Genomic DNA, 25023 nt, shown 5'->3' with positions numbered 1-25023 from the left:
GCTCATGGGCCCTGGTGCAAGAGTTCAGCTTGAGCCCCCCTTCCCTCAGGGCTTAGTGACCAGGGGCAAGGAAGCACATAGCCGTCGTGCTGCCTGAGGCAAAAAAATGTATGGCAGCCCCCATGCCAAATTCTTGACCTAACCCCTTCCCTCCACCCAGAGGTATAACTTGACCAGCATGCACTTTCCATAATACCGGTGTCTTATTTTGCTCCACAAGGGTCTTTGGGCCGCCTCAAGTTCCTGGGCCGGTAGCTGGACCACTACCTCTGGACCCCCTATAGCTACGCCCCTGAGTATATGGACAAAGTGTTGGGGCACAACTCTAAATGCCTGAATTCAGGTGTTTCATTCAGTCCCATTGCCACAGGTGTATAAAATCCAGCACCTAGCCATGCAGTCTGCATTTACAAACATTTGTGACAGAATAGTTTATGGTAAAGAAGCTCACTGAATTCATTTTAGAGACGGGGGCCCCATATTTTGCTGGTGACACATAAAGGCGGCATCATATTGCGTTGAGGGCACATAAGGAGGCACCATAAGGAGGCACCATATTGTGTTGGATGCATATAAAAGGCACAATACTGTATTAGGGGCTCATGTAGAGGCATCATACTGTGTTGAAGGCACATAGAGAGGCATCATTTTGTATTTGGGCACATAAAGGAGCATTCTATTGTGTTGGGGCACATAAGGAGGCACCATAAGGAGCCACTACATTGTGTTGGATGCATATAAGAGCACATAAGGAGACATTATGCTGTGCTGGAAGCACATAAGGAGGCACCATATTTTGTTGGGGGCACATAAGGAGGCGCCATATTGTGTTGGAGGCACATATTGGGGCACTATACTTTTGGAGGCTCATAGAGTGGCATTCTATAGTGTTGGAAGCACCTAAGGTGGCACCATAGTGTGTTGGGGGCACATAAAGGAGCATTATATTGTGTTGGAGACACATAAGGAGACACCATGTTGTATTGAAAGCACATAAGGAGACACCATATTGTGTTGGGGCACATAAGGAGGCACCATAGTGTGTTGGAGGCACATTAAGAGGGAATTATACTGTGTTGGAGGCACGTGAGGGGGCATCAATTTGTGTTGGGGGACACATAGGAGGACACCATATTGTGTAGGAGGAACATAAGAGGACACCATATTGTGTTGGAGGAACATAAGAGGACACCATATTGTGTTGGAGGAACATAAGAGGACACCATATTGTGTTGGAGGAACATAAGAGGACACCATATTGTGTTGGAGGAACATAAGAGGACACCATATTGTGTAGGAGGAACATAAGAGGACACCATATTGTGTAGGAGGAACATAAGAGGACACCATATTGTGTAGGAGGAACATAAGAGGACACCATATTGTGTAGGAGGAACATAAAAGGACACCATATTGTGTTGGAGGCACATTAAGAGGGAATTATACTGTGTTGGAGGCACATGAGGGGGCATCAATTTGTGTTGGGGGACACATAAGAGGACACCATATTGTGTTGGAGGCACATAAAACATTTTTTGGATATGATCCAACTCCATATTTATGTCTTAAGGATTTAGAATAGAACACCCTGTAGGCGTCATATGTGGGTGTCCCAATACCTTTGCACATATAATGTATATTAATATTCAAAGTTAAGCTTTTACAGTGACCAAAACGTGCGTGTAAGAGAGACAGATATGAGGCAGACACTTGAGAGTCCTCTGGACAGTTTAGTAATTGTATAACATAATGCTTTGGAAACAATGACTAAAGTCTGCAAAAAACAACAACAGCAATCCCATCCTCAGGCAGTAAGCTTAAAGGGATTGTCCTTTTTTTTTTTTTTTTTTCAATCTAACCTCATACATCAGGACCTAAGGAGAAATTCCTACTCACCTGGTCCCCACTGCCTGCTCCTTGGTTCTTCTGCTGTCTTCACTGAACTTCCGATTCCTGTTTTTCAACTTCCTGAATCAACAGGGTCATGTGCCCCACTGCAGCCAATGACTGGCCTCAGCAGTGATGTTCCCCAAGTAGATGTCACTGCTGGGTCATGTGCTGCTTGGATACATATCACTGCTGAGGCCAGGGGCGTAACTACCATAGCGGCAGACCATGCGACTGCTATGGGGACCAGGGCAAGAGGGGGACCAGTTGGGATCATCTCCTCTTCTACTGGGGGTGAAAACTTGGTCAGGACTCTACCCTCTAAAGCAGCGGTTCTCAACCTAGGGGTCGATTGGCCCTTTCCTATTGTGGGTCGCCCGCACAACGGCAGCGGCCCCTTATCCTCGCGCACAGGAAGTGATGTCCTATCACTGCCTGTGCTTGAAGGAGCCTGACGTCTGGACGGGTAAGTCGGGCCGCCTGTCTGCTGAGGTCCGAGTTTTTTCGTTAACGACACCGCCGCTGAAAATCACTGCCACCAATTATTTAATTGAGCCTGGCTGAGCCTGGCTAATTTTATTTTAATTATTTGGCTGAGCAAGGCTTAATTTATTTGGGGGGACATGAAGCACCGCTGATTTATTTATTTGGGGGACCCTGAGCACCATTGATTTATTTATTTGGGGGGGGGGACCTGAAGCACCGCTGATTTATTTATTTGGGGGTACCCTTAGCACCGCTGATTTATTTATTTGGGGGAGACCTGAAGCCCCGCTGATTTATTTATTTGGGGGACCCTGAGCACTTCTGATTTATTTATTTGGGGGGGACTTGAAGCACCACTGATTTATTTATTTGAGGGGTACCCTGAGCACCACTGATTTATTTTTTAGGGGGTATTTGTTGTTTATTATTTATTTTAAAGTTATTTATTTGGTTTACAGATATTTTGTATTTAAAGCTAAAGTTCTGTGGTTATGAATGAATACTTGTGTATTTGAATTAACATTTGGTGTATTGGTGTCTGTGCGTGTTTTTGGTGGGTCATCATAACAGTAGCAAAATTAGTTATGACGTAGCAAGGAAAAAAATGTAATGGTTGGGGGTCACCACAACATGAGGAACTGTATTAAGGGGTCACGGCTTTAGAAAGGTTGAGAACCACTGCTCTAAAGGAACAACTTTTAGCAAATAAGGCAGTGGAAAAAGGGATCATTGAAAGGGTTTAGGTGGAAACCCTTCTGTCCTGTGTGGGGGGCCTGGTTTGATCCGTGGTATGTAGCCCTTACTTCTCTATGTACGCCACTGGCTGAGGCCTATCATAAATGGAAGGTAGGTGTCTCTCTGCACTTATAATACAAATGTAGCAACAACAGAGGTTCATTTATTGGTCATGCATATTTTATGTAAGAAAATGAAGGCTGTGTCCATGAAATACACTCATACAGTTCATACAGTGGCACGGTCTTCTGGCTATTGCTCGTGCACTATGTATTCCCTTTGCTGTTGAGAACCCCCAGCCGTAAATCTCACTACAAATGAATGTAATAAAATGAATGATTCATGTGTGACCTTGTTGTTCTAATTATTCTAATGACATACTGTATGTTTCCAGGCATTGTGTATCCAGGCTTCTGTGCGGACTATGAACCGTTACCTGTTCTTTACTTGCGGCAAATGGGTGTAGGAAATAACAGAATTAAAAATTCAGTGTAACGAATGTCAATAAGGACAGTAATGATCTATAAACTGAATCTAAATTGCAGGACGATAGATAGATAGATAGATAGATACGGATGTATTAGAGCTAAAACTCAAACTCTTAGGCCTCTTTCACACGGGCGTCATGTTTTTGGCCCACATAAGGTGCGGGTGCGTCGCGGGAAAAAGCGCAATTTTTCTGCGCGAGTGCAAAACATTGTAATGCGTTTTGCACTCGCGTGAGAAAAATCGGCATGTTTGGTACCCAAACCCGAACTTCTTCACAGAGGTTCGGGTTTGGGATCGGTGTTGTGTAGATTGTATTATTTTCCCTTATAACATGGTTATAAGGGAAAATAATAGCATTCTGAATACAGAATGCATAGTACAATAGGGCTGGAGGGGTTAAAAAAAATTAAAATAATATAACTCACCTTAATCCACTTGTTCGCGCAGCCGGCATCTCGTCTGTCTCCTTCTTTGAGGAATAGAACCTTTGATGACATCACTGAGCTCATCACATGGTCCATCGCATGATCTTTTTTTTACCATGGTGATGGATCATGTGACTGACCATGTGATGAGCGCAGTGACGTCACCACAGGTCCTTTTCCTCCTGCACAGCAAAGAAGAAGACAGAAGAGAAGCCGCTCTGCGCGAACAAGTGGATTAAGGTGAGTTATATTATTTTTATTTTTTAACCCCTCCAGCCCTATTGTACTATGCATTCTGTATTAAGAATGCTATTATTTTCTCTTATAACCATGTTATAAGGGAAAATAATAATGATCGGGTCCCCATCCCGATCGTCTCTTAGCAACCGTGTGTGAAAATCGCACCGCATCCGCACTTGCTTGCGGATGCTTGCAATTTTCACGCAGCCCCATTCACGCCTGCGTTGCGTGGAAAACGCACAAAGAGGAGCGTGCTGTGATTTCTATGCAACGCACAAGTGATGCGTGAAAATCACCGCCCCATAGAAATGAATGGGTCTGGATTCAGTGCGGGTGGGATGCGTTCACCTCACGCATCGCACCCGCGCGGAAATCTCGCCCGTGTGAAAGGGGCCTTAACTCAAATTTCTTAACTCATCATGATATCCCAAAACAAAAGCCATGGAAAAGCAATTGAAGGTTTCGGCTTAACACATCTAGTTAAGTATGTGTGTATTAACACTACAACATCTGTCAATAGATAGAGACAGACAGAAAGATAGATAGATAGATAGATAGATAGATAGATTATAGATAGATAGATAGATAGATAGATAGATTATAGATAGATAGATAGATAGATAGATAGATGATAGATAGATAGATATGAGATAGATAGATAGATAGATAGATAGATAGATAGATTATAGATAGATAGATAGATAGATAGATAGATAGATAGATTATAGATAGATAGATAGATAGATAGATAGATAGATAGATGATAGATAGATATGAGATAGATAGATAGATAGATAGATAGATAGATACGTAGATAGATAGATAGATAGATAGATAGACAGATAGATGATAGATAGATAGATAGATATAGATAGATAATAGATAGATAGATAGATAGATAGATATAGATAGATAATAGATAGATAGATAGATAGATAGATAATAGATAGATAGATAGATAGATAGATAGACAGATAGATGATAGATAGATAGATAGATAGATAATAGATAGATAGATAGATAGATAGATAGATAGATAGATAGACAGATAGATGATAGATAGATAGATAGATAGATAGATAGATAGATAGACAGATAGATGATAGATAGATAGATAGATAGATAGATAGATAGATAGATAGACAGATAGATAGATAGATAGACAGATATTAGATAGACAGATAGATAGATAGATAGATAGATAGATAGATAGATAGATAGATAATAGATAGATAGATAGATATTAGATAGGTAGATAGATAGATAGATAGATAGATAGATAGATAGATAGATAATAGATAGACAGATATTAGATAGACAGATAGATAGATAGATAGATAGATAGATAGATAGATAGATAGATAGATAGATAGATAGATGCTAAATAGATAATACCCCCACCCCGGATGTGTCCCACTTGTTTTGGTAATGCTAATATTGATTTAGTTCTGCCAATGAAGCTGATTTGAATTGTATTTGATGATAGATAGATAGATAGATAGATAGACAGACAGATAGCTGGCGCTGCATGTATGAGATGTTGTTCTATGTAAGCCGCCACGCTCGTATATATAATTGGATTTGGATCCCCGTCCCCCTATCCGTGCCTGTGCTCCAGGTGCCAATAAGAAGATGACATTAGGATGCCTGCTTGTGCGTGCAGTTTCTGTTCCTGCCAGCAGCCAGCAGCATGAGGATGTAAGAGAGAAAGCATGTCACAGGGAAGGGAGAGACACAGAAAGGAAGAGAGAGGAGAGAGGTTGGTTCTTTCCTAAAGATCCTCATTCATTGACACTCTGAGCTGCACACAGAAGCTTCCAAGGCCACCTGCAGCCTCCTGAGCTGCTTCTTCTACAGGTCTTTTCACTGGAGTCAAGGATACTGGAGATCTGGAAGTGGCTGCCCAGTCCCATATCCCTCCTCTTTTTCCCACCTCGCAGGCTGTCTTTGTCTTTTCCCGGGACGTACAAAGGGGAAGGAAATAAAGAAAAGGGATCCGCGGAGGAGCAGAGGCAAGAAGGAAGATGCACATTAACCGAGAGGTTTCCGCCAGTAAAGGTAATAGTTCTGGATACTGTATTCCCATTGCAGCCCCTATGGACGTAGAGCCGTGTCCTTGCATTCTGCTTCTGCTAGGTTGCATGAGCTTTAGCAATGATATGTACAGGGGGCACACCTTGCCCCCCTGTCCTGAGGTCACAGGTAGACCTATGGTACCTCTGTGTTTCAGGTGGATTGTGTTTGTCAACTCACTCTTGTTGAAGGTAATGCTGAATATCACTGGCACTCAGGTTTAGGGTCTCGCTGGTGAGGTTGGGTTACACAGTAGTTAAATCCTTTCACAAGTGCTTGGCTCGGTGTTTTGTTTGTTTCAGTCTTGTGTGCTTAGGAGTTGCTCCTGAACATGGTGAGAGAATCCTCATCCTCATATCCTTAGGCTCACACATTTGCACACCGTGCATATTCATTGCTGATTGACTTCGATATTTATAGCTGCACCTGCTGCTTACACAAGGTGCCACAACCTAGGGTGAGGAACATGTCAAGTCAAGTGACGGATGCCCTCTGCCCCTCTTATCCCTGGTTCTCCATCATGTGACCTGAGCACTTCCTGTCCTACAACCCTTACCCCAATGTCATTCTTAGGACTCCTTCACATTTGCCTGTGTGACATCTCTCATTAGACTGTACACATTGTCACACTCTACGTGCCCCTTGTCCCATATTTCCTACAGCCTGGTCCTACCACTAATCATTATCCTGTCATCTCCTTCATTACATACCACTTCACCTTTCCTGTCCTCTGTATTAACCTGTAATTTCCATGTTGACCCCATTGCCTGTTTTCACCGTACCTGTCTACGCTATGCTGCTCGACCCAATTTGCCTTTACCTTATACTATATTACATTTCTCTCATCTTCCATCCCTCATTCCTCTCTGCCCACCACTTCCTACCTTCTTCCTCCTAGCTTCCTGCTCCTGTATCCCACCACATCCCATCTACTTGACTTTCTTCCACTTAGTCGATACTAGTTCCCTGTGTTATGTTTAAGAATCACCAGAGCTTTTCTTTCTATCATGGCTCTTATTGGGGCTGATCTGATCATTGTCATCTCTTCACCTTGTACGTATCTTAGCAAGTGAACAACTGGAGTTGGGAGTGCGTAAATGAACATGGATCGAGTTTGTCCAATCTCACTCTTTATGAGTTCCTTTTCCCTAAACATATTCTTACAAACAGACATAGTGAAGAAGTGTTACAGACCAGGACGCAGGTTCTATGTTCTACGAACATTTTTTCCATAATATGTAGCAAAAGTTTGATTTATGAAGGTTCTAAATCAGAAACCCATGTGGAAAGTTGTGGAGAGGCTTTTCTAACTCCCTCCTTTACATGATATAACAGAGATGACTTTTCTAGGAGAGACGGGACCAGATGGGTTAAAATCCAACCTAATTCCTGTTTTCCCCAAGACAGAATATTGGGGGCAGTTGGACAGTCCTCAAAATGAATGAAATCTGTTTGACAAGAAAATACTGAATACATGTTATGTTCTTTCTTTTTTGACGTCCATCACAATCCAAAGGTGTGAATATCTTCCTGACCAGTTGACCAGGACTAGGATGAAGGACACAAAACCCTGTCCTACATATATACCATCATTGCTGGTTTTATTGTTACTTTTGTAGCACTTTGTTAAAGTCAGTCACATGTGGGTTGGTGCACAATATCTTTGGCCGTATGGCGTTATCTCACAAACGTTCTGATAGCCATCATAATGTCATCTGACCTGAAGGTCTCAGATAACAGAGGACTTGACAGAACATTAGGCTGTTGTTGCTGTTTGCAACAGTGTTGTAGCAAAATCTGTAATCTTATGCTGAAAACTCATGTTTTGGTTACGCTTACAAAGAAACATGAAAACTTTTTGGGATAAAAAGGGAATCTTGTCAACGGTCTGGACCAAAACTAAACTTCTGAAAACACAAGAGCGCAAGAGCAGTATAATCTGGATAAGCAGTAAAACAGGGGTCTCTACGCTCATTTGAAAAAGATTACTAAAAACAACAATTTATTGAATATTTTTAAAAACAAAGAAAGTCTATCCATGAGAAAAAAATTATCCTTGGATAGATTGTCCTTCTTTTTAACAATATGAAATGGTTTTTAATCATCATTTTCAGGTGACTGCTGGAGGCCCCTGTTCTACTGCCAATCTAGATTGGATGCCTTCCAAGCATGGTGTCTCTTCCTTGCACCGTCTGGGGATGCTAAACCACGTAGAGCTGAATCAACTTTTTCTTTTGAAACTTTGGAGAGCAGTACAAGCATAACTTTTTATTTTTAGAAGTAGTGTGAATATGAAAATATTTTCTGCCAGATTCTGCTCCTGCAAGTGTCCAGGAGGCAGTACTTCACTGCTCTGTGCTCTGTGCATTGAGCTGCTTCGCAGTCCTTCTGCCGAGACTGACAGCTGTAGTGGTCTTCTGGTTGGATGCTGCTGTGAAGCAACTCAATGCAGTGAGCACTTTACAATAAATATCCGCTTCCAGTGCGCTTGCAGAAGCAGAACCTGGGAGAAGTAACGTTAATATTCACACTACTCCTGATGATAAAAGCTCCACAAAACGTACGTTTTCACTTCTCTCCTCAGTCCCTACCTAATGCTGTCAGCAGTTTAGCACGGTCAAAACTGCTGATAGACTCCCTTTGAAGGCATACATTCCATATGCGCAGCACCAGAGCCATAGAAAGTTGCCACTTGAGAACCAGTCCTCTATAACCATGGGCAATGTGATCCTGAAGATGGCTTTTCTGCTCCATAGACACCAGACTTGGCTAGGGCTGAGGGTTATGGCCTTTCTTTCCTATAAAACAGAAAAGGAGGCTGGTGGGCATAAAGCCACAGAGCCTTCTCTCTTGTAATAAGGGTGTACAGTGGTAAGAACTGGGGGGGGGGGGGACACTTTAAAAAATAAAGTCCAAAACATGGGGCGTTCAATTGGTAAAACAGGAGTCGAAACAAGACACAAATGATGAAGTAATAAAATCTAATACAAATCCAGCCTCATAACTGTCCTGCAGAAAGAGCCGATATAATTAATCAAGAAGAGTTTAATGGATCAACGAGACTTGGCAAAAAGTTCAACTCTGAGATGTCACAGGAGACATACCTGTGATGCAGAGAACGTGACAGACCTTACAGTGTTGTAAAACTGCCCAGCTTATCAATGTAACTAAACCCCTGAGGCATCTGAAAGGGTGATCAATAGTTAAGGCCGTTTTAAGGCTCCCATAAAACCGCCTGGAAGCTGAAAATTAAATACTTAATTACTGCTACAATTTCCAGTGATTAAAGTGCACTCACAGTGACAGCGTTCCCAAATGTCATTTTACATTCCTGTGACTGTTAACCCCACATCTCATTTGCCCAGGTCCTTGATAGTGATTATATGGTAATCATACAGGTCTGGCACCTGTAGGGTTAATAACGTAGCAGACTACTTACTGGTCTTTCTGCTGGATGGAAACACTGCCGTGATTCCTTAGGTTTTTCTGCTGGAGAACTTTTGAATTTAAAGGGGTTGTCAAGGATTATAAAAACATGGCTGATTTATTCCAAAAACAGCACCGCCCCTGTCCGCAGGTTGTGTGCGGTACTGCAACTCTGCCCTATTGGCCCCAATTGAGCTGATCTGCAATACCACATACAATCCATGGACAGGGGAGGTGCTGTTTTTGGAATAAAACAGCTAAGGTTTTCTAATCCTAGACAACCCCTTTAAACCCCCCTGCTCTTTCTGTTCTTAACACACCCCATTACTCTAAATTATTAGGTGTTGCATCTGCTTGTCTTACATTTCCCTCCATTCCTTTCTATCCTTTTGCTTTACTTATTTCCCCTTACATCTTCCTATTTGCCACTAAGATCCCGCCTTTGATTAGTCGACGCTAACTTAAAGGGCATGTGTCATTTGGACGACCTACTGTTTAAATTTGTAACAGTTTTCAGCTATTTTGCATATTATAAAAATTTGAAATCCTGCCGTGTTTGCTTTGGCCACTAAGCCTAAAAACAAGCTCACGCTTTCTGTTCTTTACAGATCACTTCCCAGCAGTCATCTTATCATCATTACAGGCAGGATTAGAGTGAAAGCCTAATACCTATTTAGAGACAAAATGGATCCATCAGCCACATTAGATGATAATAATCACAGCTTATCGCCTTCCCCTCCCTGCACAATGAACTCTGCACAGGTCACAGAGCATACCTACAACACTCCGCCATAGAAGCCAATGAGCACCTCCAGCCTACAGGTTCTTATGGCCCATTTGGCTGCTGTACAGTATATTTCTGAAAGTTAACAGCAGCACAGGCAAGATGGCCGCCCCATAATCGTGTACAGAAAATAGTATAAAAAAAGGTACAGTCAGAAAATAAAACACATTAAAAGAAGAACATGTATCTGGATTTATTTAGTTAAGACTGCTGGTATTCAGGAGAGGGCAAAGGAGAGCTAGGAACCGGGCCGGCACCTCTGCCTACCTAAAGCTCCCCATATTTGAACACTGCCCATATAATAAACACGCAGGACAACAAGTAACCTTTTAGCTGGGTGATGATCGGCCACAGCTTATTTATTTTATGCGGCAAAACCAAATAACATCTTGGAGCGGTATGCCAACCGCCGGTCTCCCGGCGGGCAAGTACGCCATCAGCCATTTCCAACATTCCGCTGTATCAATTGCCGCCAGCTGTGACTTCGAATCCCAAATCCAAACGCCCATCTTAAAAGAAGAAGACAACGTAAAAACTCAAAACAAAAGCAAAGAATTAACATCTTCTTACACTGTTCCTTACTTCATCGTCATTCCTATAACCTTGCTTTATCCCATCATTCTCTTTCATTCGTTGTTTTTTTTTTTTTTTTTTTTCTTTTTCTTTTTTTTTTTTTTTACAGAAAAAAACCCGTTGAGGTACCCATTCAAGGGCGGGAGGGTGGGCAACTTGGCTTCCGCTGCAAAGAGGAAGTGCAGCAGCCGGGGAGGGGGTTATAAACCCTAGCAAGAGGGAGGAGACCTCACATACTCGTCCCCCAGTGACGTGCCATTACACCACCATTAACCCCTCAAGCACCAAACATAAACCGGCAAGGTGCTATCTCAAACCCATGGCTAGGAAGGGGAAAAGGGGGGACCACCAGTCCCTAATCGCCCTCCTTAGGAGTCGGGCGCTTGCCAGACTGCTGGTATTCAGGAGAGGGCAAAGGAGAGCCTAGGAACCGGGCCGGCACCTCTGCCTACCTAAAGCTCCCCATATTTGAACACTGCCCATATAATAAACACGCAGGACAACAAGTAACCTTTAGCTGGGTGATGATCGGCCACAGCTTATTTATTTTATGCGGCAAAACCAAATAACATCTTGGAGCGGTATGCCAACCGCCGGTCTCCCGGCGGGCAAGTACGCCATCAGCCATTTCCAACATTCCGCTGTATCAATTGCCGCCACGGAGGAGACCCGCAGCCCTACACGGGGCTCCGACCACCACCCAGCAAAAACATGGCCTGTTCAATACCGTCCTGCAAGCCAGAAATAAATATGTCCAGACCAATCTCGGTCAAATGAACACCATCAGGCCTCATCAGGGCTCTGTTATCGCCTTCCAGTTGGCGATGTCTCACCACAATGCCCCCCCGTGAACGAACAAACCTGGACATACGGGAGTTGACCGTCCTCCTACATTTCTCGGCAGCCTCGGCATCTCTGGCACCATGCCAAACCACCCGAGGAATGATTTCGGACCATACTAAAACCATCTCGGCAAAGAAGGACGAGAACCTCTCAATATCGGAGCGCATGAGAGTCATGAGCTCAGCCAAGCGAGATAGACATAGGTCATTCCCACCAGCATGAATAACTAGGATCACCGGTCCCCTGGAATGAAAACCAATATCCACCACCTCAGTCAGAATCTGCGACCACTTAAGACCGCGGATACCCCTCCAGGATACGTCCACTTCACGGAATCCCAGCATCCGACCGCCAGGCCTGCACTCCGCCCTCTGAGCCGCCCAGAAAATGTACGAGTGGCCAACCAACCAGACCGCCGGGCGCACCATACCTAAAAGAAAAAGCAGTTAGTACTAAATTAACATAGGATAACGCTGCGAACCCGCGCTGTAAGCCCACTGCCGTAACACGAATAACAGACCAGGAACACCAGACTTACATACATATAACGCACGTATAAATTATACATTATATATATATACTCCTTTTTTTTTTTTTTTTTATAACAAGAGATCCGGCCTAATATACCTGGCATAACAGGCAGATCGCCACCTGCCAATGCGCATGACCTCCGACTCTGGCAAACCGGCCCTGGCTGCCTCCGTAGCCGCACCAATGCGAAATGAATGGGTGCCAAACTCCTTTGGCTCGATTCCCAGCCGTGATAAGCAAGCGCGAAAGACAGTTACAAACTGAAATTTTGTCAATGGGGAGGTATCCTGGTGAGTGAAGAAATTAACACCACCCACACGAGCCTCACCGTACATGGAGACCAAACGAACCGGACAAGCCACACCAGGAACCTGGTGAAGAGGGATCCAAGCCCCCCTGCCAAACTGGTCCGTCTTCGATCTGCGGACACGAACCCTTACTGCCCCATTCCCACGTACCACATCCTGTACTAACAACCCGCCTGGCTTCTTGCCAGAAGGGGGGAGTAATTCCCCCACTCGAAGAGCTGCAAAAAAGGCCAAACTAAAACAGGCCGAAAAAAGCTTCGCTTCAAACACTGAAGTACACACCCCTGAACATACATCGACCAGCCTGCATAGCAGGTTAAAAGAAATAGGCCGGCGACAGTCCTTCGCAACATATTCCTTTTTCCAACCCTTCATAGCTTGCCTGATGATAAAATGCTTGGAGACATCAGACCAACCACAAAGGCGAAAGAAAAAAGAAACCCCAGACAACCGTCGCTGCGCAACTGGTGCAGACACACCCAGAGATCTGAGTTTTAGCAACCATTCCACTGTTACCTCCAGCCGGAGAGAATCCTGTGTGGAAACGCTCCTCGCACCCACCCCTGATAACCAGTCGGCCCACGCCTTACCGTGATTCCGCCAGGTCGCAGGGGACACCGAAGCCCCAACAAGGGACATCAGCTGTTGGCCACCAAACGCCATAGGTGCTCCGGACATTCCTTCCCGATGTGCTCCGCTTCCGGAAGAAGCTCCCGAAAAACCTGCCAACGGAAACGGGAAAGAGCATCAGCAATACTGTTGTCAACACCTGGAACATGTCGAGCCCTGAAATAGATATTATGCTCAAGACAACGCAATACCAAATGTCGCAGCAGCGCAATCACCGGGAGAGAAGAGGATGACAGGCGGTTGATACAATGAACCACACCCAGGTTGTCAGACCAAAAGCAAACGTGATGATTAGAAAGGTTGCGACCCCAAATCTCCACAGCCACTATAATAGGAAACAATTCCAGCAAGGTCAAATTTTTACAAAGGCCAAGAGAGCGCCACCACTCTGGCCAGGGGGCAGAACACCATGCCCTACCGAAAATGGTGCCGAAACCGCAGGAACCAGAAGCGTCTGAAAAAAGGGACAAAACCGAATTAGGAACCTCTTCGGAAATGAGACACGTGTGGCCATTGTATGAACACAGAAAATCCCGCCATACCTGCAAGTCGGCTTTCAAAGACCTAGTCAGGCGAATACGGTGATTAGGGGACTTCGCCCCCCGAGTAGACAACGACAAACGCCTGGAAAAAACACGTCCCATGGGCATGACCCGGCATGCAAAACAGAGCAAACCTAGCAATGACTGAAGCTGTTGTAGGGTAACCTTACGCACTGCCAAAAAACCCTCAATCAAATACAACAATTTCTGCAACTTATCACCGGGAAGACGAAAAACCATATTGACAGAATCAATTTCGATGCCCAAAAAAGACAAACACGTGACCGGACCCTCCGTCTTCTCTGCTGATATGGGAACACCAAATTTGGACATGCAGGACAAAAACGTGTTGAGAAGCAAAAGACAACCATCCCCTGACCCCGGGGCAACAAACAAAAAGTCATCCAAATAGTGTATTACTGATGTAGACAACGCCTCATACCTGACCACCCATTCCAGGAAACAACCAACATCTCAAAATAGTGGCAGGAAATAGAACACCCCATGGGCAGGCAAGTATCATAGTAAAACAGACCCTCAAACGAACAACCAAGAAGATGATGACAATCCGGGTGAACGGGTAGGAGCCGAAAAGCCGATTCAATGTCTGACTTGGCCAAAAGGGCGCCCTGACCTGCCTTCCTAACCAGAGACACCGCACGGTCAAAGGAAACATATGACACTGAGGACTCCTCAGGCAGAATAGCGTCATTCACCGACGAACCCTTGGGGTGGGATAAGTGGTGTATGAGGCGAAACTTACCAGGATCCTTCTTAGGAACAATACCCAAAGGAGACACTCTAAGATTAGGAAACGGCATAGACTGAAACGGACCCTTGACTCTGCCCAAAGAAACTTCCTTACCCAGCTTCTCACGGAGGACCTCAGGGAGCTCCCTAGCAGAACGTAAATTGTCGGAAAAAACAGGAAACCTACTCAAGACAAACGGAATAAAGAAACCAAATGTGAAACCAAAGCGAAGCTGGGAGGCAGCCGCCTTATTGGGGTAAATGTCTAGCCATGGGGACATCCCTGCTACGCTCACCGGGGTCCTTAGGTTCTCCCGCACCAGGGGGCTTAAAAGGTCTGGTAGCGGGACGGGAGCACCGGTTAGCGGCGTGGTTACCACCACATGCCGAGCACTCGTGCTTGTATTTGCACAATCCTGCGTATTTGCAATGGCCTTCGTTGAAAAGCCAGCACGCCCCAGGGCGGCGGACGGCCACTGGCCCTTGACCAGAACCTGCTCCGGAACCAGTGGCCGCGCTAAGAAAGGGGGGCTGTCGCTGGGACACCATGAGGCGAAGCCAGACATCCGTAGCCTTAACGCCCCAACCTACGTCTGGATGTAACGCTAACCGCCGCCGGAATTCCTCGTCATATTTCCACCAAGCGCTGCCGCCATGAGCTCTATATGCGCTATAAATGGTGTCCTGGTAGACAAATAATTCCGAACAGCGGTCAGGGTGACGCTGACCCATGATACACCCCAAAACTGAGAAAGCTTGCAACCAATTATTAATGGTCTTAGCGACCCTGGGCTTGCGATCAAAAGGCTTATCAGGGAAACGCCTCTCCTTGTCGACCGTATGTTGATCCACCGATATGAGAGACCAAATGTCAATATATTGGTTGGACCAAATTTTATCTTTCACGGCGTCATCCAAATGACAGCCCAGGGGGCTAACACCACAAAAGCATGAGTCTTTATATACTCCCGCTAAAACTGGGGCACGTGATAAAGAAGGAGAAGGGGAAGGGGACAACTTTGCAATCAACGCCTTAAGTACTGATTCCACATCACTAATCCCCCCTCCCCCCCATGCCCCAGTATACTGGTACTCACCAGGTGCGTCAGTCGTCAGAACCGGAGAAGGACCGGGTACCGGGATCTCAATCCGGGGTTCCGTCACTGGGGCCAGGCTGGGAGCCCTGGAGGTATGACTAGGCACCCGCCTCTTTCTTCTCGAACCCGCCGGCCGACCAGACTCCTCAGATGCGCCCGTCGATCCATCCGAAGATGACGGTGAGCGCCATCTAGAGGATCTGGAACGCCTGCTGCTGCCTGAAATCCTGGAACGGTGACGGGACGGTCGCCTACGTGCATGGCGATGATACCGCCGCCTACTGTCTGAGGACGATGATGAGGACCTCGACATCTCCCTATGCCTGCGCAACCTAACATCACCACCAGGGGTCTGATGCTGCATGGGGGCTTGCAGCTGCAGGGGGGGTTGAGGCTGCAGGGGGGGTTGAGGCTGCAGGGGGGGTTGAGGCTGCAGGGAGAGATGAGGCACCTGGAAGGGGTGGGCCGGTAGAGAAGGGGGCGCAGCTAACGCAGGGGGATCTGCCATAGGGGATGCAGGCCCCACTGAGCCAGCCTGGCTGGCAGTTATGACATTCGCGGCAGCCCCTGTGCCCCCTGGCACCTCATACATATAAACAGCAGGCTGGGAAAGAGGGGGGGTCGGTGGGGAGTCACAAGACTCGACGCTGCCTTGCGCTCCCATTATGCTCCTCAAACTCGCCTGCCACGCGCGGACTAACTCTGGAGCGGCCGGAGGTGATGCAACAGGAAGGGGCGGGGCTAGAGCGCATTGATGCGCTGAAGAAGATTCATGGCCAGGCGTCACAGCGCGTGCGCGGGACCGGGAGCTCCGGTGAGTACCTGCTGCTCTATGGGAAGGTGCGGGGGGGCTGTGACCTAAACGGGTTGGAGGGCGGGTGCACCGGGCGGACCGCCGGCCTCCTTGGAAAGTAACAGCGCTGCCAGCAGCTTGCGGCAGCGCCGCCACATCTCCACCTATCGCGGCAGCAGAAGGGGGCAGAGGGGAGCTGAGGCTGCTCAAAAAAGAGCGCAGCCAGCCCTCTCCCCCTTCAGAATAACTCGCCATAAGGGCCTCACGTAAAGAGGCATCCCTTGCGGACATCTTCTCACAGACAGCCACCTTACCAACTTGGCTTCCGCTGCAAAGAGGAAGTGCAGCAGCCGGGGAGGGGGTTATAAACCCTAGCAAGAGGGAGGAGACCTCACATACTCATCCCCCAGTGACGTGCCATTACACCACCATTAACCCCTCAAGCACCAAACATAAACCGGCAAGGTGCTATCTCAAACCCATGGCTAGGAAGGGGAAAAGGGGGACCACCAGTCCCTAATCGCCCTCCTTAGGAGTCGGGCGCTTGCCAGAAAATGTAAGTGATTTTGATGGAACCGATCCTCTAAAGTGTATTAGGTTCTCTTCCAACGACAGATGTCGTGGGAAAAAGAAGGATGGGGCATGTTGAATTTCAGCATAACCAATCCTTTTGTTTTAAGGGAGGCATGCATGGTTATTGAGGGCTGGACGGAATAGTTATTGAAAAACATTTTCCTAAGGTGCACGTCCACCTTAAAGGGGTTGTGCAAGAATTCGGGTGGAGGTGTTTGGCAAACCCCCCCACTTGGCTGGACCTGTAAAGGGAAGCTTACTTACCTGCTTCCCAGTGCTGGCTCCTTGCTCCTTCTTCTCCCGTCATGGAATGCTCCTCTGGGCTCCTTTGCTGTAAACATCCGGTTTGACATCGCCTGCAGCCAGTCACTGACCACGGCATCATGTGACCATTTGTCATGACGTAGGGGGAGCCAGTGATTGGCTGCGGCGATATCAAACTGGTTGTTTATCGCAGGTCGGGAGGAGAAGGAGCGGGGGCCAGCACCGGGAAGCAGGTAAAGGCAGGTTTGCATTCGCGTTAAAAATTAGGTTATAGGTTCCGTTATAACTAAATTTTAGGACGGAACGCAAAACAGAAGCCTTTAAGAGGCGTTCCATTATGCTCCATCCTGATACATGTCTATGGGCACAAATAGCGGCTCCATTTTTTTTCCGTTATTCATAATGCCAACAGGACTTTTTTCTTTGTTCCATCATGAATAACGGAAAATAAACAGAACTGTTATATGTGCCCATAGACATGTATTATGACGTCCTAATACATATCTATCGGCACATATAACAGTTCTGTTTTTTTCCGTTATTCATGACTGAAAAAAAGTCCTGTCGACAGGACTTTTTTTTTGTTGTTCCGTTACGAATAATGGAAAAAACGGAACCATTCTATGTGCCCATAGACATGTATTAGGATGGAACAACATGGAATGCCTCTTAAAGGCTTCCGTTTGGCATTCCGTCCTAAAATTCTGTCAACTCTGTTATAACGGAACCCTATAACGGAATTTATGGCGCGAATGCGAACCCGCCCTAAGTAATCTTCCCTTTACAGGTCTGACCGAGTGAGGGGGAGGTGGGCAGTGATGGTCAGTTCGCAGTGTTCCCCAGAGAACACATGTGGACTGCCATCTTTAGTAAGGTAGACTCACCCGTCCGGCGATGCACAGGTAAGCCCTTTCCTGTGCCTATGCCGGGAGCCGGTCTGAAATCAAATGCAGTCACCGGGAGCAGGCAGTTCCGAGAACAGCCTGATGAAGGCTCCGGGCGGCTGTTCTCGGAACTGCCTGCTCCCGGTGACTGCATTTGATTTCAGACAGGCTCCCGACACAGGTAAGGGCTTACCTGTGCATCGCCGGACGGGTGAGTCTACCTTACTAAAGATGGCAGCCCGCATGTGTTCGCTGGCGAACACTGCGAACTGACCATCACTGGAGGTGGGGGTTGCCAAAAAAAAACCCATTCTGGCACAACCCCTTTCATTTATTTGCTATGGGACTCCCAATTCTCCATGTATACTGTACATGGTCTACAGTCTCCTCTTTTATTATTTTCATATTTTGGTTCATGTTTTGATCAACCACCATGAAAAGAAACGGGACGGGACATCAGGTGTTGCTGCTCTTACTCCTGGTTGGGCTAAGAAATAGTTAAATTACGTAATTTTTTATGCAGCGAGGTTTTTGGCTCGTGTTCAGGTTCTGTCCTTTGTACATCCCAATGAAATCTGCACCTTTGGTGACTACATGAGGAAGACCGAGGCTCCCTGCGGCTTGTGAGTCTGCTGCTTGCACTCGCTGTTTGCACAGAGAATTCCTTCCGTGCGGAGAGCTGCCTCTTACACACCCACTAACGAAGAATAAACAGCAGTTAAAGGGACATGGACGCCCACTCAGGCTCTTCAGCATGAGTGGCCGATTAAGTCTTGCGGGGGGGTTAATCAACCGTGGGAAAGGTGACCCTGCGTTTTACTGACGGACACGTAGTACGCTGCAGAATTTCTTCCTTGCGGATTTTCAGTGCAGCGCGTGTAGAAAATTACATGTAAATCCCATCGCCACGCGCCATATATGTGGCTCTTATCTATTTCTTATAATGACCCTTTCTACGCTTGTGCTAAAAAAAATTGTTCCTTGGTCGGCAACTCTCTTTGTGGTCAGTGAATGGAAACAGTTGTGTTTACATCCAGTTCCTTATACCTTTCACAGCTAAGATAATATATCCATTCTGTGCAGTCAGAGATCCGGCATAAATGGCGGCTTGCGGCCAGGCAAAAAAACGCTACACGCAGTGGTATTTGTCCGGCCGAAACCCCGACATTTATGCTGGAAAGAGGCCGGATCCCATTATGGTCAATAGTGGTTCGGAGATGATCTGTTGAATCTGGCAATGCCGGATCCGGTGAACTCCAGCAGGCTGTTCCGGCAGAGAAACATTCACCAGAGATGTGAATGAGGCCTCACCTGAGAGCCCACAAATCTTTGTCCTGTCCTACAATGTATAAGCGCAGGGTTGGAGTCAAGGCTGCTTCATTAGCAGAAGATATGGCTGAGTTCACATCTGCGGCAGGTAAGTCCAGTAGTCTTTTCCGGCAGAGGAGCAGAGTATTGGAGTTACCGTATTCGGCATGATGGCCAGACACTGCCAGATCCCCTTTCCGACATAAATCAAATGAATGAGGATCCGGCAGTGTCCAGCTATGCTAGATACAGTAAGGCTAGTTTCACATTTGAGCTTTAGATCCGGCAGGGAGCAGCCTGCTGGATCTCCCTGTATTCCGGCATTGCCAGAAGCTACCGCACCGCTGTCCGTCCCCATTCACTATAATGGGGACTGGCGGAGAGCCGCCCGCAACCCAGAAAATAGGCAGAGAATCGGGAGGATGAAAATGGCTCCATGCAACAGTTTTCGCCGAGCCATTTCTCTGCATGTTTGCCGGGTTTTGGCCAGATCTCTGCCAGTCCTCATTATCGTGAATGGGTCTGGCGGAATTAGGTAGCGTCCGGCAATGCTGGATCCAGACATCGTTGGAAGGCTGCTCCCTGCTAGGACAGCCTGCTAAAGATGTCTAGCACTAGTGTAAAACTAGCCTAAGGCCGGGTTCACACGAACGTGTGTGACCCGTGCCTGTGCTGCGGCCCGCAAATAGCGGGCCGCAATGCACGATCACCGGCCGTAGGTCTGCCGCATCGGATGGCGGACTCATTCACTTTAATGGGTCCGCGATCCGCCCATTCCGCTAAAAGATAGGACTTGTTCTATCTTTTTGCGGAACGGAAGTACGGGACGTAACCCCACGGAGGCACTCCGTAGTGCTTTCGAGGGGTCCCATCCCGTGCGGCCGTTCTGCGATTCTGGATTTGCGGACCCATTGAAGTGAATGGGTCCGCATCCGTGATGCGGAATTCACACGGAACTGTGGCCGTGTATTGCGGCCCGCGATTTGCGGGCCGCAATACGGCCACAGATCACACACGTTCGTGTGAACTTAGCCTAAGGCTCATGCACACGACCGTATCTAATTGGAAGTCCGCAAAACACAAAAAAGGATGACATCCGTGTGACGTCCGTGTTGCTTCCATTTTTTTTTCATTGTAACAATGCCTGTCCTTGTCCGCAAAACGGACAATAATAGGACATTTTTTGCAGAATTGAAATGCGGACATACGGACATGGAATGCACCTGGAGTCATTTCCATTTTCCAGCCCCATAGTTTCTGCATGTAAAAAACAGAACGAAAACGGAAGAAAAATAAGTTTGTGTGCATGAGCCCTAACTGGTAGTCTGTTCCTCTGCCAGAAGAGACAGAGTTACCTGTCGCAGATGTGAACCTACCCTAGGTACAATTGTAGCACATACCTCTGCTGAGAGAAGCATAAGACCTAATTTACCAAAACTGTCTAACAGGAGAACTGTCTTAGTTGCCCATAGCAACCAATCAGAGCCCACCTTTCATTTCTTAAAGCATTCTGAAAAAATGAAAGGTGAGCTCTGATTGGTTGCTATGGACAACTAAGATAACTAAGGGAGAAAACTGGTGTAAAGTAGAACTGGCTTAGTCACCCATTGCAACCAGTCAGATTCCACCTTTCATTTTTCAGAGCTCCTTTGGAAAATGAAAGGTGAAATCTGATTGGTTGCTATGGGTGACTAAGCCAGTTCTACTTTACACCAGTTTTGATAAATCTCTCCTAATGTGTTTTTAACTTCTGGATTTAAAACACCATGGTCCACATTTACTAATCCTATAAATGACGTAAGCTTAGACAGGCTTTCTACACCCGCACCAGATTTATCACAGGGCCTCAGTATGGACGATAAATGTGTTGCAGGGAGAGACGCTTTTCTCTGACTTTACACCTGCTTAGGGCTCAGGCACACGACCGTATGGCGTTTTCAGTGTTTTGCGGGCCGTTTTTAACGCATCAGTTTTTCCGTTTTTTGCTTCAGTAGTGTTTCCGGTTCAGTTCCGTCATTTTTATTTGGGATGGGGGCGAAATTGGTTTAAAAAAGTTTTTAACTGAAATTAATAAAAATGAATTTTATCTTGATTTTACTCCTATATATAGTTCTAGAGAAATACATTTTTTAGATTTAACCATTTATGTAAGGGCGGAAAAAATATGTGCTAAGGCTACTTTCACACTTGCGTTCGGAGCGGATCCGTCTGGTGTCTGCACAGACGGATCCGCTCCTATAATGCAAACGATGGTATCCGTTCAGAACGGATCCGTCTGCATTATATTTCAGAAAAAAATCTAAGTGTGAAAGTTGTTCAGACGGATCCGTCCAGACTTTGCATTGAAAGTCAATGGGGGACGGATCCGTTTGAAATTGCACCATATTGTGTCAACGTCAAACGGATCCGTCCCCATTGACTTACATTGTAAGTCTGGACGGATCCGTTTGGCTCCGCACGGCCAGGCGGACACCCGAAAGCTGCAAGCTGCGTTCAGGTGTCCGCCTGCTGAGCGGAGCGGAGGACAAACGGAGCCAGACTGAGGCATTCTGAGCGGATCCGCCTCCACTCAGAATGCATTGGGGCCGTACGGATCCGTTCGGGGCCACTTGTGAGAGCCTTCAAACGGAGCTCACAAGCGGAACCCCGAACGCAAGTGTGAAAGTAGCCTAAAACGTATGAGAAACCGACTGACTCCAATAGTTACATTTCAAGGAGTAGCTGTCATTTACCCCGTTGGCTGGACAATATACCCAGGAGTAAATTTTTACGTATTAGGAGGAACTGTACAGAGATGACAGAGTATGATAGAGAAGCAGAAAAACTACAAAATAAATTTGAGTCAAAGGGATATAATGTGAATAAGCTTTTAGAACAGAAAGATAAAATTAAATCAATTGAGAGGGAACAACTTTTAAAAAATACGATGGTAAAAAAAAACGCCACGAATGAAACAGGAAGAAAAAGTAGAAAAAAATCCCACCTATCATCATCCCGTATAACGCACAAACAAACATTTTTAGGAATATTGTAAAGCGACACTGGGATATTCTAAAAGAAGACAAGGTAATAGGAAATTTATTCACCAAGGACCCAGCGTTTGTATACAAAAAAGCAGCCAATATCGGGAACATAGTTGCACCTACGAAAAAATGTGCCGCCATAATGAATAACAAAAAAGAAAATGACAAGCATCTGTTAAAAGGATTTTTTTCATGCAAAAAATGCATGGTGTGTAAAAAAATCGCTGAAAAATACTATTCAATTGAATCAAATAACAAATGGGGACGGTACTTACGAATATAAAATTAGGGATTATATAACATGCAGCACCAAAGGAGTCATTTATGCAATAAAGTGTCCATGCGAAAAACTGTATATCGGACGTACAAAGAGACAATTAAAAAAACGAGTGAGTGAACATGTATATAACATAAACAAAAAATCAGAAGGGCACCCTCTTTCGAGACATTTTAGAATCGAATTTATTTAAAATTATCGAATTTCTGAAGCCTGAGTTAATTAACATCGTGAGCGGGTAGAATAAAAGGAAGCTACTGAGGGCACTCAAATGATTCCCTGACGAAGAGCAGCGCACTGCTCGAAACGCTTTGGATGGTTTTTGGTTCTTACAGCAGCCCGTAGCTCAAGAGGTGACGTCACCGGCTCCCATTGCGAGCGTGAGCGTAAGTACAAGCGGAGTTTTGCTACCGGCCGGGGGCGAACTCCAAACAGCCTGTTTTACCTGCTATAACCTCTGCGCAGAAGAATTCGTACGTATCGAAAATTCTGGAGAAAGTGGTCCCTTGATTCCACATATCAGAAACAAGGTAATCTTGATATTTGAAACTGAAGTGAACAGGTTCCACACAGTCAGAGCCAGAGGGTAATAAGGGTCAGGATTAATGGGCTGAGCGCATTGTCTTTTATCCTTTATACAAGTGATTTGTCTAGCCTTTGATAAGAGTTATTGCGGAGCTGTTTAGATACTGCTGCTTAGGCCTATTGCACACGACCTTATGGCTTTTTCAGTGTTTTGCGATCCGTTTTTCACGGATCCGTTGTTCCGTTTTTTGTTTCCGTTTCTGTTCCGTTTTTCCGTTCCGTTTTTCCGTATGGCATATACAGTATACAGTAATTACATAGATAAAATTGGGCTGTGCATAACATTTTCAATAGATGGTTCAGCAAAAAACGGAACGGAAACGGAAGACATACGGATGCATTTCCGTATGTGTTCCGTTTTTTTGCGGACCCATTGACTTGAATGGAGCCACGGACTGTGATTTGCGGGCAATAATAGGACATGTTCTATGTTAAAACGGAACGGAAAAACGGAAATACGGAAACGGAATGCATACGGAGTACATTCCGTTTTTTTTGCGGAACCATTGAAATGAATGGTTCCGTATACGGACCGTATACGGAACGCAAAAAACGGCCAGTAAACGGGAAAAAAAAACGTCCGTGTGCAATAGGCCTTACTTTGTGTAATTAGCGCCGGTGGTGTATTCTTTATAGACAATAGTAGGACATGTTCTATCTTTTAACAGAACGGAAAAAAGGAAATACGGAAACGGAATGCACACGGAGACACTTCAGTTTTTTTTTGCTGACCCATTGAAATGAATGGTTCAGTATAAGTAACGCATACTGAACTAAAAAAAACAGCCAGTATACTGAACGCAAAAAACCTTCGTGTGCATGAGCCCTTACTTTGAGACAGATCAACCTTTCTGCTAAGCCCCGCATCATGTCAACCACTTTTTCGATTTTTGGCTCAAACACATTCGGAAATCTGGGCCTGTGTTCCCATTCACTGACAGCAAGCATAGGTCTTGACAATGGTGAGGAACTGATGCAGAAAGCATATAAAGCATGCAAAATGGTTTATCTATACTTATATAGCGTGTCCCCGAGCTCTCCTATTTGGAGCAGTTGCAACAGTCTTATATTTTTGAAGCCCCTTTCACATGTCAGTGAATTGTGGACATGTGCCATCATGGACTGCTCACATATCCATTGACTTTAGTTCAGTGTTTTTCCACGGACTGTGGGTCAGTGGTGACACCATGGACGCATGTCCTATTTTGTCCATGATTACGGATCCCTCACGCACATTATAGTCTATGGGTCCATGAAAACCATGGACACAACTTGGATGCCCTCCGTGTTTGGGCCATGTTTTTCACGGACCATTGGCAGGAGATGCTCTGGAAATTTATTTTCAACCTAGCACTATCCGTGGACTATAGATGACACACGGAGAGCAAAGAAATAGACACATGGACCAAACATGGATCCTTCACGGACATCTTGACCGATAAACCACTGACCATCTCGACACAAATGACATCACGGACATGTAAGTGAGGCCTTAGT

The 25023-nt window shown here is 45.9% G+C and overlaps 1 protein-coding gene across 2 annotated transcripts in view; it reads left to right on the top strand.

Moving 5' to 3' along the window:
- The first annotated feature begins 6031 nt into the window (after positions 1–6031).
- The window catches only part of SYT7 (synaptotagmin 7), a 384370-nt gene continuing 365378 nt past the window's right edge, over positions 6032–25023 (top strand). For both annotated transcript variants that reach the window (XM_040409405.1, XM_040409404.1), the window contains exon 1: positions 6032–6320. In XM_040409405.1, coding sequence (XP_040265339.1) covers positions 6287–6320 — 34 coding nt within the window. In that variant the 5' untranslated portion in view covers positions 6032–6286. The remainder of the gene's footprint in view (positions 6321–25023) is intronic.

This window comes from Bufo bufo, chromosome 10, assembly GCF_905171765.1.
Source record: "Bufo bufo chromosome 10, aBufBuf1.1, whole genome shotgun sequence".
NCBI lineage: Eukaryota > Metazoa > Chordata > Amphibia > Anura > Bufonidae > Bufo > Bufo bufo.
This window is presented reverse-complemented; position numbering and strand designations above follow the sequence as displayed.